General features: G+C 59.9%; 1 protein-coding gene across 1 annotated transcript; it reads left to right on the top strand.

Annotated features, from left to right (window-relative positions):
* Positions 1-3,294: 3,294 nt before the first annotated feature.
* On the top strand, positions 3,295-11,390 carry GDPD2 (glycerophosphodiester phosphodiesterase domain containing 2). Its single transcript, XM_009287607.1, has 15 exons — positions 3,295-3,408; positions 4,571-4,674; positions 4,748-4,841; positions 5,093-5,152; positions 5,521-5,619; positions 6,008-6,101; positions 6,542-6,687; positions 7,191-7,273; positions 7,821-7,971; positions 8,517-8,732; positions 9,580-9,731; positions 10,099-10,246; positions 10,483-10,565; positions 11,019-11,047; positions 11,338-11,390. Exons 1-15 carry the CDS (start codon positions 3,295-3,297, stop codon positions 11,388-11,390), a joined length of 1,626 nt encoding a protein of 541 aa, XP_009285882.1.
* Positions 11,391-12,290: the final 900 nt, after the last annotated feature.

Consider the following 12,290-nt stretch of genomic DNA (forward strand, 5'->3'; position numbering starts at 1 on the left):
CGGCTGGGGCAGGCCCGCCCCTGCCGGCTTGTGCAAACCTGCAGGCGGCATCGGCAGCCCTGTCGGGCCACAAACACACCCAGGAGGGTGTGAGCAGGCAGCAGAGGAGCAGAGCAGGGCTCTGCTGCGCGGGGACGCCCAGCTGAGAGCCCAGCCCCAGCACTCACCTGGCCTGCCGGCGTCCCAGCTGCGGGAACCCGACGTCCGCAGGGAGCAGGTATTTTGCCCGTTTGGCTGGCTGCCCCGGGGTGGCAGCCCATGCCATGGGAACACCGTGCCACACTGCCACGGGAGCTGTGGGAGAGCTGGCAGAGCAGCAAGGGGGGTGACCGTCCTGGCCCTGCATGCGGCTGAGGGGGGGAAGGAAAGGGGCTGCCCGTGCTGTTGCCACGCTCCAGAGAGCGGGGATGGGGAGCCCAGGGCTGACTGCATAGGGGAGATGTGGGGTGTTTGTGCTGCTCTTGCTGTTCTGGGGTCACCCTGTTCCCCACGCTGACCCAGGAGCTCTGCCCTCCCTCCTGTGAAGTCAGGGGACAGTGGGGCTAGGTGTCGGCTCCTGCTGACCTGCCCAGTGGCACGCAGCCTGGGATGGCTTGGCTCCACAAGGGCAAGGAGGTCTTGCCCTGCCCATGGCCACCTGCTTGCCCTGTGCCAGCACCCCTGGGGCACAAAGGTCCCTGTGGGGCTGCAAGCACACGCTGCCGTGTCAGTGACTGTAGCAATGGGTTTCTCATCCCTTCAAGCTCCCTGTGACCCCACACTAGGGCTGGGGGTGTGCTGTGGGGGTTGTTTGGTGGGAGCTGAAGGAGGGCTCCTTCTGGCCCTGATGGACCCCCCTGCTCCCACTGTGCAGCTCTCCCCTTGGAGCTGGAGCAGAAGCTGAGCAGGGTCTGCTGCGTGCCCAGCCCAGCTCTGTTTGGGACCTATGCCTTGTACAGGGGTGTTGCACAATAACTACTGGTGCTGCTGCTGCAGTCCCACTCTGAGCTGGGGAACAGGGTGGTATTTTCCCTCCAAACCCTCCAGATAGCACCAGTAGCGTAGATTTGTGGCCAGTCCTGTGCCACTACTCTGCTAAGCTCCAGTCCTGGCAGCAACAGCCTCTCAGAGCAGATGAATGCTGAAGTTCAGCTAGTGCCTACAGCCACTCCTACTGTACTTTGTACCCTGCGTGGGAGCCAGCTGGGGGGGTGGCAGGGTTTCCCTGAGCAGCTGCTGGCACCAGTGCTCTGCCTGTGTGAGCAGCGAGGGGGGGGTAGGGCAAGTCCCACAGGATGCCAGCTGAGCCCGCTGCTCCCTGGTGGAAGTGATGCCTCTGCTTCTGGTGACAGCAGGGTCATGAGCCTGCAGCCAGAGCCCCTGGGCATCAGGGAGGGAAACTGTCTGGTCCCATGGTTTCCTGCATTTGTGTTAGGGCTAGCTCCTTCGGTGCAATCACTGAGCAGATCACAGCTGCTGATCTAGTCCCTAGAAGATGGAGGGGGCAGCGGATGTGGGCACCACTGTGCTGCTCAGCATCCCCTGCGCCTGGGCTGGCTGTACCTGCTGATGGCAGCCCCCACACCTCCCCCAGCCTGCAGAAGCTGGCTGGGCAGGTTAGGGGTCCTGCTTTTGGGTTGGTACCTGGCTGTGCATGCCCCAGCGGCCACTGCTCTGCATGGGTCTTGGGGGAGATTCTGCACCCCAGCCCTGGAGACCAACACACTGGTGGTATTTGGGAGTGAGGTGCCATGCTGGGGTACTGCTGTGTCACGGGGGGAGACGAGGCTGACCTTGGCCATAGCCAGGGAGTAGCAGAGCCACTCTGGTGTGGCTGGCTGGGGCTGGGAGGGCCTGGGCTAGCTCTGCTCCAGCTCTGCTCCCCCTCTCCAGGGCCCAAGGTTGGAATGGGACGCGCCCCTGCTAGGCACACCCTTGCCTCCAACATTGGAGAGGATGTGGCTGGGAGGATGTGGTCGGCTGGCTCCCATGCCTGGCTCAGTGGTCGCAGTGAAATTAGATTCTGGCTTAATCTGCAGGGTGATAGTGTTGCATGGGGTGCCTGGCCTGTTGGGGAGGTTGTCTGCAGGGTTAGTGTTGCATGGGGTGCCTGGCCTGTTGGGGAGGTTGGGATGAGGAGGGGGAGCAGCTCTGCAGCAGGGCAAGTGGTAATAAACATGGGTTTCTTGGGGTAGATAAAAGGAGACCTTGTTTGGGGGTCCCTGCTTCCTCCAGCCAAGCACCAAGAATCTGGGGACCACAGCAAAGTGTCCTGGCCCTCTCAGGATGTGGTCGGCTGGCTCCCATGCCTGGCTCAGTGGTCGCAGTGAAATTAGATTCTGGCTTAATCTGCAGGGTGATAGTGTTGCATGGGGTGCCTGGCCTGTTGGGGAGGTTGGGATGAGGAGGGGGAGCAGCTCTGCAGCAGGGCAAGTGGTAATAAACATGGGTTTCTTGGGGTAGATAAAAGGAGACCTTGTTTGGGGGTCCCTGCTTCCTCTAGCCAAGCACCAAGAATCTGGGGACCACAGCAAAGTGTCCTGGCCCTCTCCCCTTCCCAGTGCGTGGGGAACCCAGTGGTAGCCCTGCACCCAGCCTGGGTGTCCGCAGCTGTAGCAATGGGTTTCCCCCCATAATTGCTGCTCTTCCCCCCTCTTCCCCCCGCAGCACTTGGACCAGCAACTGTCCGGTGCCTGCTCAGCTGCAGCTCCTCAAGCCCCCCTGGGGACTCCTTGCTGTGTGAGCTGAGCTGGAGGGCTGCCAGGATGGCACTGCCTCAGCGGGGACGTGGGCTTACAGAGGAGGACGGGTACTTCCCAGGCTGTTGCACGTATCCTCAGCAAAGCAGGAGCCCCAGGCTACGGCATGGGGCTGCATGGTCCTTGCAGCTGCACTACCCCCGGGGAGTCTGTGTGCAAGGTTGTGTCAAGCTGGCTGGCAAGGCTGCCGGCCCCTGGAGCCTGCATGGTGCTCCTGGCTACCAGGTGGAGCACCAGACCCTGGGCTGGGGAGCAGGCCCTGCTCCCTGCCAGCTCCAGGCTTGCTCCGGCTGGTTGAGCAAAGGGTCCCAGGACAGCCTGCTGAACAGGTTGGGCTGCACTCTGGGCTCCCGTTTTCCCTGGCACCACGCCTTGCCTCGGGACATGGCCAGCAGCCCCGCTATGTCCCAGGGCTCTCAGGCAGCCGCTTGCCAGGCTACCTGCAGTGCCCCACCCCCATGGGGCAGGGGGCGGTGTGTGTTGGGAGGTCTGTGCCAACGTGCTGTGTGCATCCCCCGCAGGACACCTGACCTTTGGCCTGGGACAGCTCAGAGCTATGGCAGACCCCCCTGGCTGCTGCCGCCCCTGTGCCACCTGCCTGCTCTGCCTCTACAGCTGCCAGTGGATCACCGCCAAGAAGGAGAAGAGGAAGGGCCTGAGAACCACCAAGGTGATACCATGGGTGATGCTGAGCTGGGGCTGGCCAGCCCCTGTGTGGGAGGCTTAGAGTGGTGGGTGAGGAAGGGCTCCGGCTGGGGGGCTCAGCCCAGACACTGGGCTGCTGACCCTTTGCCACTGGTCCTGCTCCCCAGGGCTGAGCCCCAAGAGAGCTGGGGTGCTATCTGGCACCTTTTCTGTCCAGGGACTGCCCTAGCCTGGAGCAGTGAGAAGGTGAACCGTCTGTTCCTGCTGGGTGACAAGGGTAGAGCAGCACACTGGCAGCAGCGAGGCTGAGCCGTGGCCGTCCCCTGCCCAGCCAAGTATGCATCTGTGTCAGGGCTCGCGTGTGCCTGGAGCAGAGCGCTGTGCTCCCTGAGGGCTGAGCGTGGCAGGCAGGTCCTGGGGTGCTGAATGCCTGGCAAGGCACGTGGGAGGCACGGTTCCTGGGCTGGGTGCGGCCCCTGCCGATGGGGTGCTGGAAGGGGGTGTCCCCAGCAATTTGTAATCTGGGAGGGGTGAGGCCCTGGGATTCTCTGAGGTCTCCAACTCCCATGGGAGCGGCTGTGCCGCTGCTTGTCCTGTCTTGCCTGGAATGTGCGAGCTGGTCCAGGCTGCTGGGTGTCCCATTCAGCACCTGTGGCATCCCTCACCTCCCCATGTATACGGGGCTAGGGGCTGCAGACCCTGAAGCTGGATCTGGCTTTGGCTGGGCAGGCAGGAGCAGTCTGCAGGCTCACCACTGCAATGACAGCTCTGAGGCACAGCACCCTGCTCCACCCAGCCCACAGATCACCCAGCTAGAAGGGAACAGGGCCTGGCTCCCTGCCCCTTCCCATGTCCAAAGTCCCAGCCTGCTTCCAGGGGCTGCTGCATGGGAACGGAGGCAGTCCTGCCACAGGGTCTGTCCTCCCCAGCCTAGCGTAGGCAGCTTTTTAGCTTGTAGGAGATGCTGGTCCATCTTCTTGTAGCATGGGTCCAGCCAAAAGACCTCTCCTGGGGAGCTCTGTTCCTTCTCCATGGGGCAGCTCAATGCCTGGACCCGTGAGGCCAGTGCCTGCTGTGACCCCCTGTGCACCCTGCTGCAGGCTGGGTGCTCCCCAGGGGTCTCAACAACCTGGCCAGGGGCTAGGTGCCCCGCAGATGTGTGCATAGCTGTCATCTCTGGCTTTCAGTGTGACTGCAGCTGGTTCCTTTTCCTCTTCTGTGTCTTCCTCTTCACACTGGTGTGGCTCTACTTCGCCATCATCATTCTCAATGATTTCCACAACTTCAATGAGTGAGTAGGATCCCACATCCAGCCTTGCTCCCCATGTCTCCTCTGCCCCTCTGACTGTCCCCTTTGCTGGCAGGTTCATCTTCAAGCAGAGGAAGTTGTGGCTAGACTGGTCCCTGGTCTTGATCATAGCTACAGCTGTGCTGATCACCTACTCAGCTGTGCTGCTGGTAAGCCCCACTGATCCCACCTGGGCTAGCCGAGGTACGGAGCTGTGCTGAGCACAGGCTGGCTGCCATGTCCTGTGCAGAGCCAGGTGGAGCCCGCAGCATCCAGCCTGCTGGAGCTGTATCAGCCTGAGCATGGCCGGAGACCCTGCCTGTGTCAGGGGGCCAGAGCTGCTGTGGCTGAGTCCTGTGCCATTAGAGGGCTGAGGTGTGGGGTACAACCCAGCTCTGACATCTCCTTGTTCTGCTCACAGGTCCTTGCTTTGTGCTTGCAGCTCTGCGGCCAGCCCTTGAAGCTACACTGGCTGCACAAGGTGAGAGACTGGGGGTGCAGGGACTTGGTGCCTGCCCTGGCTGCCTTGCACCTTGGGAAGCTGTGACCAGCCTACTGGGGCTGCGTACGGCTGCTGTAACCCCACTGAGTGGCTGTGTGGTGTGTCCCCGCTGAGCTGCAGCTGTTAGTCCCCAAGCCACACGTCTCTGGGGTGGGAATATTCCCCTTGCTCAAAGCACGGGGTACAGAGCTCAGCTGCAAACCCAGATGTGGGAAATGGGGTCTCAGGACTTGCAGGGGCTCAGGAGGAAGGAATGAGGAGGACTCTGCCTGCCCTGCCAGGGCAGAGCCCAGCTGACCTGCAGGATGCTGTGTGCTCCCCTAACTGCCCTGTGCCCTGCCCCACAGACCCTGCTGATCTTAACTGCCCTGGTGGTGGCTGCAGCCTTCACAGGGCTGGGAATAAAGTGGGCGGAGGAGTGGAGAAGTGCACGTATCTCCCTGCAGGTGAGTCACCTCAATACCAGAGACTCCTCCACTGTACCCAGTACCTGGCCTGTGGGGATGAGCTGAAGGGTGGTGACTGGAGCCCCCAGCATGGCTGTGTGCCATGGGGGTTAACTCCCTGCCCTTGACTTCTGCTGCGTGGCCAGGCAAGGTGCTCCTCCTGCTCTTGTAGTCCTGCCTGGAGCAGCTGCAGCCAGGGTGATGAACGGTGGCTGGACTGGAGCAGGGAGTCTGTTCAGTCCCCCCAGGAGCTTGTCCTTCCCTGCCTGGCACTGTGTCTCTTCCAGTGGTGCTGGCTGCAGTGGCAGATCCCTGGCATTGGAGTATGTGGATTTTGGGGACAGGGGCTGGGCTGGTGCTGGCTGACACCATGCATTTGCCTCCCCAGGCAACAGGTCCCTTCCTGCACATTGGAATTGTGGGGGGAATGACGCTCCTTGCCTGGCCCCTGGCCACCTTCATCTACCGCACCCGCAGCACAGGTAATCCCCCTTCAAGGTCTCCACTTCCCCCCTAGACTGGTGCCCTGCTTCCTACCACCCAACCAAGTGGCACTGGTGGCAGTGGTGCACAGAGAGTGTTGGCGCAGTGGGAACAGGTCCCCAGGACTCCAGTAGTAATGCGTGCTCTTGGTTGCTGCTTCTCATGCCCAGCCCTCGGTGCAGCTTCAGCCCTCACTGCTTTGCAGCTGAAGGAGGGCTATGGATGGCAGACTGAGTCCTGCAGAAGTGCTGGGTTGGGGTGCAAGGACACGTAGTGGGCCAAGAATAAATCTGCAGTGTTCCTGAGGCTGGGGATGCAATGCCTGACCTAGGGCAACCATAAGTTAATGCCAGATGAAGCAGCCTTGGCTTATTCCTAACAGCCTGCAAAATACTTCCTCTGTACCTCACCCCTCTATCTTCTCTGTCTCTGCCTGCAGGTCTCAAGGTGTTTCTGCTACTTGTGTACTGCACAGTGATGATCGCGCTGTATCTGGCTCCCCTGGGAATTGCCTCCCCTTGCATCATGGAGGAGAACCAGCTGCCCCCCAAGCCAGCCCTGGTTGGCCACCGAGGAGCCCCCATGGTGAGTGACCAGCACCAGCAGTGTCCTGGCACAGTGGATCAGGGTGGATGGGACAGGCTGTTCTGCCAGCGAAAGCCAGGCTGTGCCTGGCTGTGGGGCACTGGCATCAGACCCTTGCTGCTGCAGGTCTGGATGAGCTCTGGCCAGCCCAGTAGAGAGGGGTCCCCACACTAGCCAGGGCAGCGCAGGGCTGGAGGATGGGTGAGGAGGGTGGACGCAGCAGTCACAGGGCAGAGCTGCTTGCTGAGCACTGATGCACCAGGGGCAAGCAGCTCTCAGCAGAAAGCCTGGCTGTGTAGTGTGGGCTGGGAAGCAGGGACTAGGCAGGCTTCGGCTGTCTGCACCCAGCCCTTTTCCATCCCCCACCCTACCAGGGTCACCCCAGTCTCATTGTGGTTGACCTAGAGCCCAGCCAAGCTGCTGGGTGCAGCCAGGCAAGGTGAGTGCCTGCCTCCTGTCCCTTCCCACCCATGCCCTCTGCACTAACACCATTCCTTTTCCAGCTGGCCCCCGAAAACACCCTCATGTCACTGCACAAGGCGGTGGACTGTGATGTGCAAGTCTTTGAGACAGACGTCATGGTGAGGTAAAGGAGCAGCAGGGACTTGGAGGGAGGAAGGGGCCTGTGTATCCTGGGATGTAACCTTCCACATGGGGCATTCTGGAACACACCTGGAAGACTGATATAGCCTGCATTTGGAGGCAGCCCTGTTCAAAAGGCTCTGCCATTCCCACCCTTCCCAGTATGGGACTGGCTCCAGCTTGGTGTCCCAATGATCTGGGAGAGGTACTGGGTTTCTGTCCTCCCCACGCAGGTTGCCTTCCAGGGCATTAGGAGGTAGGCACCATCAGGGGAGAGGCACTGCTTGGAAAACAGACCCTGGCTCTAGTTCATCTCATGCAATCCTGCTATGGGGACAGCTGTTGCAGTGAGCAAGGAACTACTTGGTTCTTGGCTTGGTCTCTAGGTGCTCTGTGCTTTCCAGACTCTCACCTTTTTGTGTAGAGGACCACAAGTAGGCATGAGGGTGGGGGTTACCCTAGCAGGGTGGCTGGGAGAAGGCAGAAATGCCAGGGTAGGGATAGGAGACAAACAGCTTGCAACACAGAACTTCCCTCTGCTCCTTTGCCAGTGCTGACGGGGTCCCGTTCCTCATGCATGACGAGGAACTCACCAGGACCACCAACGTGCAGGCTGTGTTCCCTGAGAGGGCTGCCCTGAACAGCACCACCTTCAACTGGACAGACCTCCAGCAGCTGGATGCTGGCAGCTGGTTCCTGGAGGTCAGGATGCCCCTGGGGCGTCTGGTCAGGGATTTATGGGTGAAGCATGAGCCCTGCCCTGGGGAAGGTTCCCTTTGCAGCGCTGGTCCTGGCAGACACCTGGACAGGGTGCAGAAGCACTTCCACGCCTGCACAAATCCCTTGGGTGCGGTTATGCCCCAAGCTGGGGTTTGTTCTGACTCCTCAGCTGAGTCACAGAGGAGGCTGGTTTGAGGGGAGATGTCTCATGTGTTTGCTCTGAGCTGCACAGCCTGCCTGGGCTTGGAGGCAGCTGTGGCAAGACTCTTCCCAAATGGTGACTAACCAACTGCTGGGCTGCTCTGAATGCCCACAGGTGTTGGGGCTGCTTGAACTGTGCTGTTAGTGGGGAGAAGGGTAGAGGTGCCCCATGGCTGTGCAGGGGAAGGATCCCTGTGCCTGTCTGCACTGGAGAGCATGTGGAGAGGCCATGTAGGAAACTGAGAGCCAGAGACAGGCACCAGTTTGGGAGGTGGAAGCTTATGGGGGGTCTGCCTATGATGACTAACTCTCTCTCACCGTTGCAGCGGAGGCCGTTTCCCACTGTGCAGAGTCTTTCTGCTGGCGATCGCTACCAGGTAACTAAACAGAGGATCCCATCCCTGGAACAGGCACTAGAGGCAGCCAAGCAGAGCAATATCTCCATCATGTTCGACCTCCGGCCTGAGAACCACAGTGACTACCAGAGCTTTGTCAATGCCACCCTGGAAGTGATCTTGCAGTCGGGCATCCCACTACAGCAGGTGAGCTGGCCACCGCCCCACCACTGCCCGGGCCTGCTGTCACACCCCTACTGTGGTGGGAGCTGCCCTGCCAACCCCACTGAGCATCCCTGCCACCCCATACACCACATCCCCATATGTGAGCCCTGTTGGGGAACCCTGTCCAGGCATGGGATTCTCTAGCTGGGAGAAGTTGCCAATAATTAGGGGTTAATGCCTACAGCTTCAGACCCCTCCAAATACTGTGGTTCCCCAGCACTGGCCACCCTGGTGTGTAAACAGTGACTCAGTCTAGGGAGGGGACCAACAGTGCTAGCAAGAGCAGGAAAACCGTGCTCAGGCTTCCACCTCCCAGCACTGTGCCACACCTCTCCCTGCAGCTCTTGGACTCCTTCTGCAACCTCCTGTGTTGCCTTTGCACTTCATCCAACCTCTGCAGCACAGGACACGTGGGGATGAATTAGCACCCAAATCACTTTCCCTTCTTGGCTTTTTGGGAATGCAGAGCAGGAGGGGAGACAGCAAATACTGTAGTGTTGATCCAAGGTGCATTCTTGCTGCAGAGTTGGGGCCAAAAGGATGTACTGCTTGATCCATTCAAGGACCCAGAAAGGACATAACTGCTGCAGCTTGCTTAGGCAGGAACTGCTTTCTCCACTCAGTGGGGTCTGTTGTGCTTACTTCTTGGCTGGAACAAGCTCTTAGGAGACTGTCCTGGCTGAGATCCTCATGGAGGAGTTGAGCATGGAGGGGGGCAGGAAGCAGCTGTCTGAGCAGGCCATGTGTGCCTGGACTTGCAAGGAAATATTGGAAGAGAGAAAGCTCTCTGGAGCACCTCCTCTGCATGTGCTCTCTGGCTCTTGCCTAGGTCCTCTGGCTGCCGGATGGGTTCAGGGAACAGGTCAAACAGCAAGCCCCAGGCATTCAGCAAGTTTATGGCCGGAAGAGACTCCAGAATGAGAAGGAGCCACTGCTGCATGTCAATCTGCCCTACCAGGACATGAGCTCTGAGGAGATCAGGTGAAAGCCCTCTGCCTAGGAGCCTGGGAGCTGTGGGGCCTGGGCACTGTCCCAGCTCTGTTCCAGGGGCCAGCAGAGGTGAGGGCCAGCTGAGGCTGAGTGCTGGCGCACTGCTGGGAAGGTCAGGGTGTCTGCTACAGCCATGTGGACAAGCATGCCTTATCAGGCAGGGCTGGTGCAGGGGATGGAGCTGGCCGTAGTCCTCTGCCTTGCCAGCAAATCTGCCCTGCGTCTGGCTCTCCAGACAGTTGCTCCATATGGCTGCAAATGCTGGATCACATCCCAGACATACAGTCCTCTCTGGCTGTATGCTGAGTGTGCCGGCACCCTGCTGTCTGCTGCTCTGACCACGGCTGTCCCTATGCAGGCAGTCCCGCCAGGACAACATCTCTGTCAACTTGTACGTGGTGAACCAGCCCTGGCTCTTCTCTGTGCTGTGGTGCTCTGGGGTGAGCTCTGTCACCACCAACGCCTGTCAGGTGCTGAAGGAGATGAAACACCCCATCTGGCTGCTTGTAAGTGACCCTTCCATCCTTCACCCTGCCCCACAGCCCTGTGCCCCAGGCACTTGTGGGTCCCTTTCTGCAGCTGCCGTGGGCAGCCAGCTGCCTGGAGGGTGGCTTTTGCTCAGTGCTGTGCTGGCATGGGAACGTGTAACCCTGCAGAAGGAACCACTGGCACAGCAGTCTGGGCTGTACCACCAGCACACCACCCCTGGCTGGTGTTCATGGCTTGTCTTGTTGCCTTGCAGCCCAGCAGCACATACCTCATGATCTGGATTGTTGTAGACTGCGCTTCCTTCCTTGCTATCCTCTGGGCCTTCCTCTTGCTGAAGTACGTTTGATCCCTTTCCCCCTCCCGGGGCAAGTCTGTTTGGGGAGGCTGTAGTGTGCCCTGGGTGGCTGGTGCATACCCAAACCCGGTCATATCTGCTGCCACCCCTCTCTGGACTCAGATCCTGGGGGGTCCTCTCCTGTCTGGCTAAGTGAGACAGCAGTGTGTGGAGGCAGCTTTTATCACCAGGCTGCAGCTAAAAATCTGGCCTGACCCTTGCTTGAGCTGTTGGATGCCTTAGTTCACACTTGCTCGCTCATTCTGCACCCCAGGGCTTGGGGGGCTGACGCTGGGGGACCTTGGCCCTGCTCCTTTACCAGTGCTGCAGGCACCAAGAGCAGATCCCTGTGGGACTGTGTCCTGTGGGGCCCCACAGTCTCCATCTAGAAGCTCAGAGGACAGAAGGGGGAGGCCAGACTGACATGCTAACATCGATCCTATCCCATCTCCTAGGAGGTGCTCCCAGAGGAGACAGCCGGTGGGTGAGTACGCATGGATGTGAGCTCCCTCCCTTGGAGCCAGGCTGTGCCTGCGGGACAGGCAGGCAGCTTTCTCCAGCCAAACATGACAGAGCGGTTTGGGATGGCCGGGGGAGGGAAGGGAATCCCAGCCCAGGGAGTTCCTGTCCTGCCTTTAGCAAACAGCCCTGTGGGACAGTGCTGGGGAATCCCACATTCCCCAAGTCTCCTCAAACCTGCTTTTCAGGCCACTCTGCCTGTTGCTGCAGGATGGTGGCTGCCTGTGATGACTTTTATTTTCTCTGTCTCCCCAGAGTCCGAGACGGATGTGCTGCTCACAAAGATCAACAGCTTGATGCAAGAGTGACCCCTCTGGCCTGCATCAGCCATGGGGAGGGGCAGCCAGAGCCCTGCACAGCTCAAGTGGGGAGCACTCCTCAGGCCAGCTTTGAGGCTCCTTTCCTTTGCAGACTCCTTCCTGAGCTTCCCGACCTCCGTAGTCCTCCTGGTTCCTTGCGCAGTGCACAACTGCCCTCAGCTGAAAAAACCTGGAAGTGGGTTCCCAGTTCCCACTGTCAGCAAGGAACTGGAGCCTTTGCAGTGGTTTCCTGGGGCTGGCTTGTGTCTGGGGGCTGAGTACTTATCCAGCAGTGCTGGGGCTAAGACCTCTGCCCTGGGATTTGGAGAGTAATGGGGATTTGAGTTGTTGTTTGGTGCAGGAAAAGGGGCAGCCTCTGCCTGTCAGCAGCAGCTCTGCAGCCAATGATGGGAAAGCTTGTTTAAAGTGCTGCTGTTCTGGGGGCTGCCCTGCCCCATGGCTTGAGGAATGGGAAGGAGGGTGCGGGGGGGTGGCTTTTCACAAGATGGAGGGGGAGCTGAGCTCTTCCCACCCCCATGCTAGACATAAGTCCTGCCCCTGCTGCTGCTGGCTTCATGCTTGTGGGCCAGGGTGCTGGCACCCCATGCAGCAGTTAGTGCCTGTTGCTCTGGAGGGAAAGGAAGCAGGGGCTGGGGGTGGAGGGTGTCTGGGGCTGGACTACAGTCACACCCCTGCTACTGCAAGGCTACAGAGGTGTGCGAGGGAGGGGAGTGGTGGGACTCGGCATCAGTCAATTTGCAGCTGGGCCTTGAACTTGGAAAGGGGGATTGGGTCATTTTTACTTGTTCCTACCTATTTATGTCAATAAATCAGCGGAGCGGTAGACAGACCCCGAAGGGTTGAGTTGGGCATAACTGCTTCCTCCCCCTTTCCCGCTCCCCCGCACCC

The sequence above is a fragment of the Aptenodytes forsteri genome, unplaced genomic scaffold, assembly GCF_000699145.1.
Source record: "Aptenodytes forsteri isolate BGI_AS27 unplaced genomic scaffold, ASM69914v1 Scaffold265, whole genome shotgun sequence".
NCBI lineage: Eukaryota > Metazoa > Chordata > Aves > Sphenisciformes > Spheniscidae > Aptenodytes > Aptenodytes forsteri.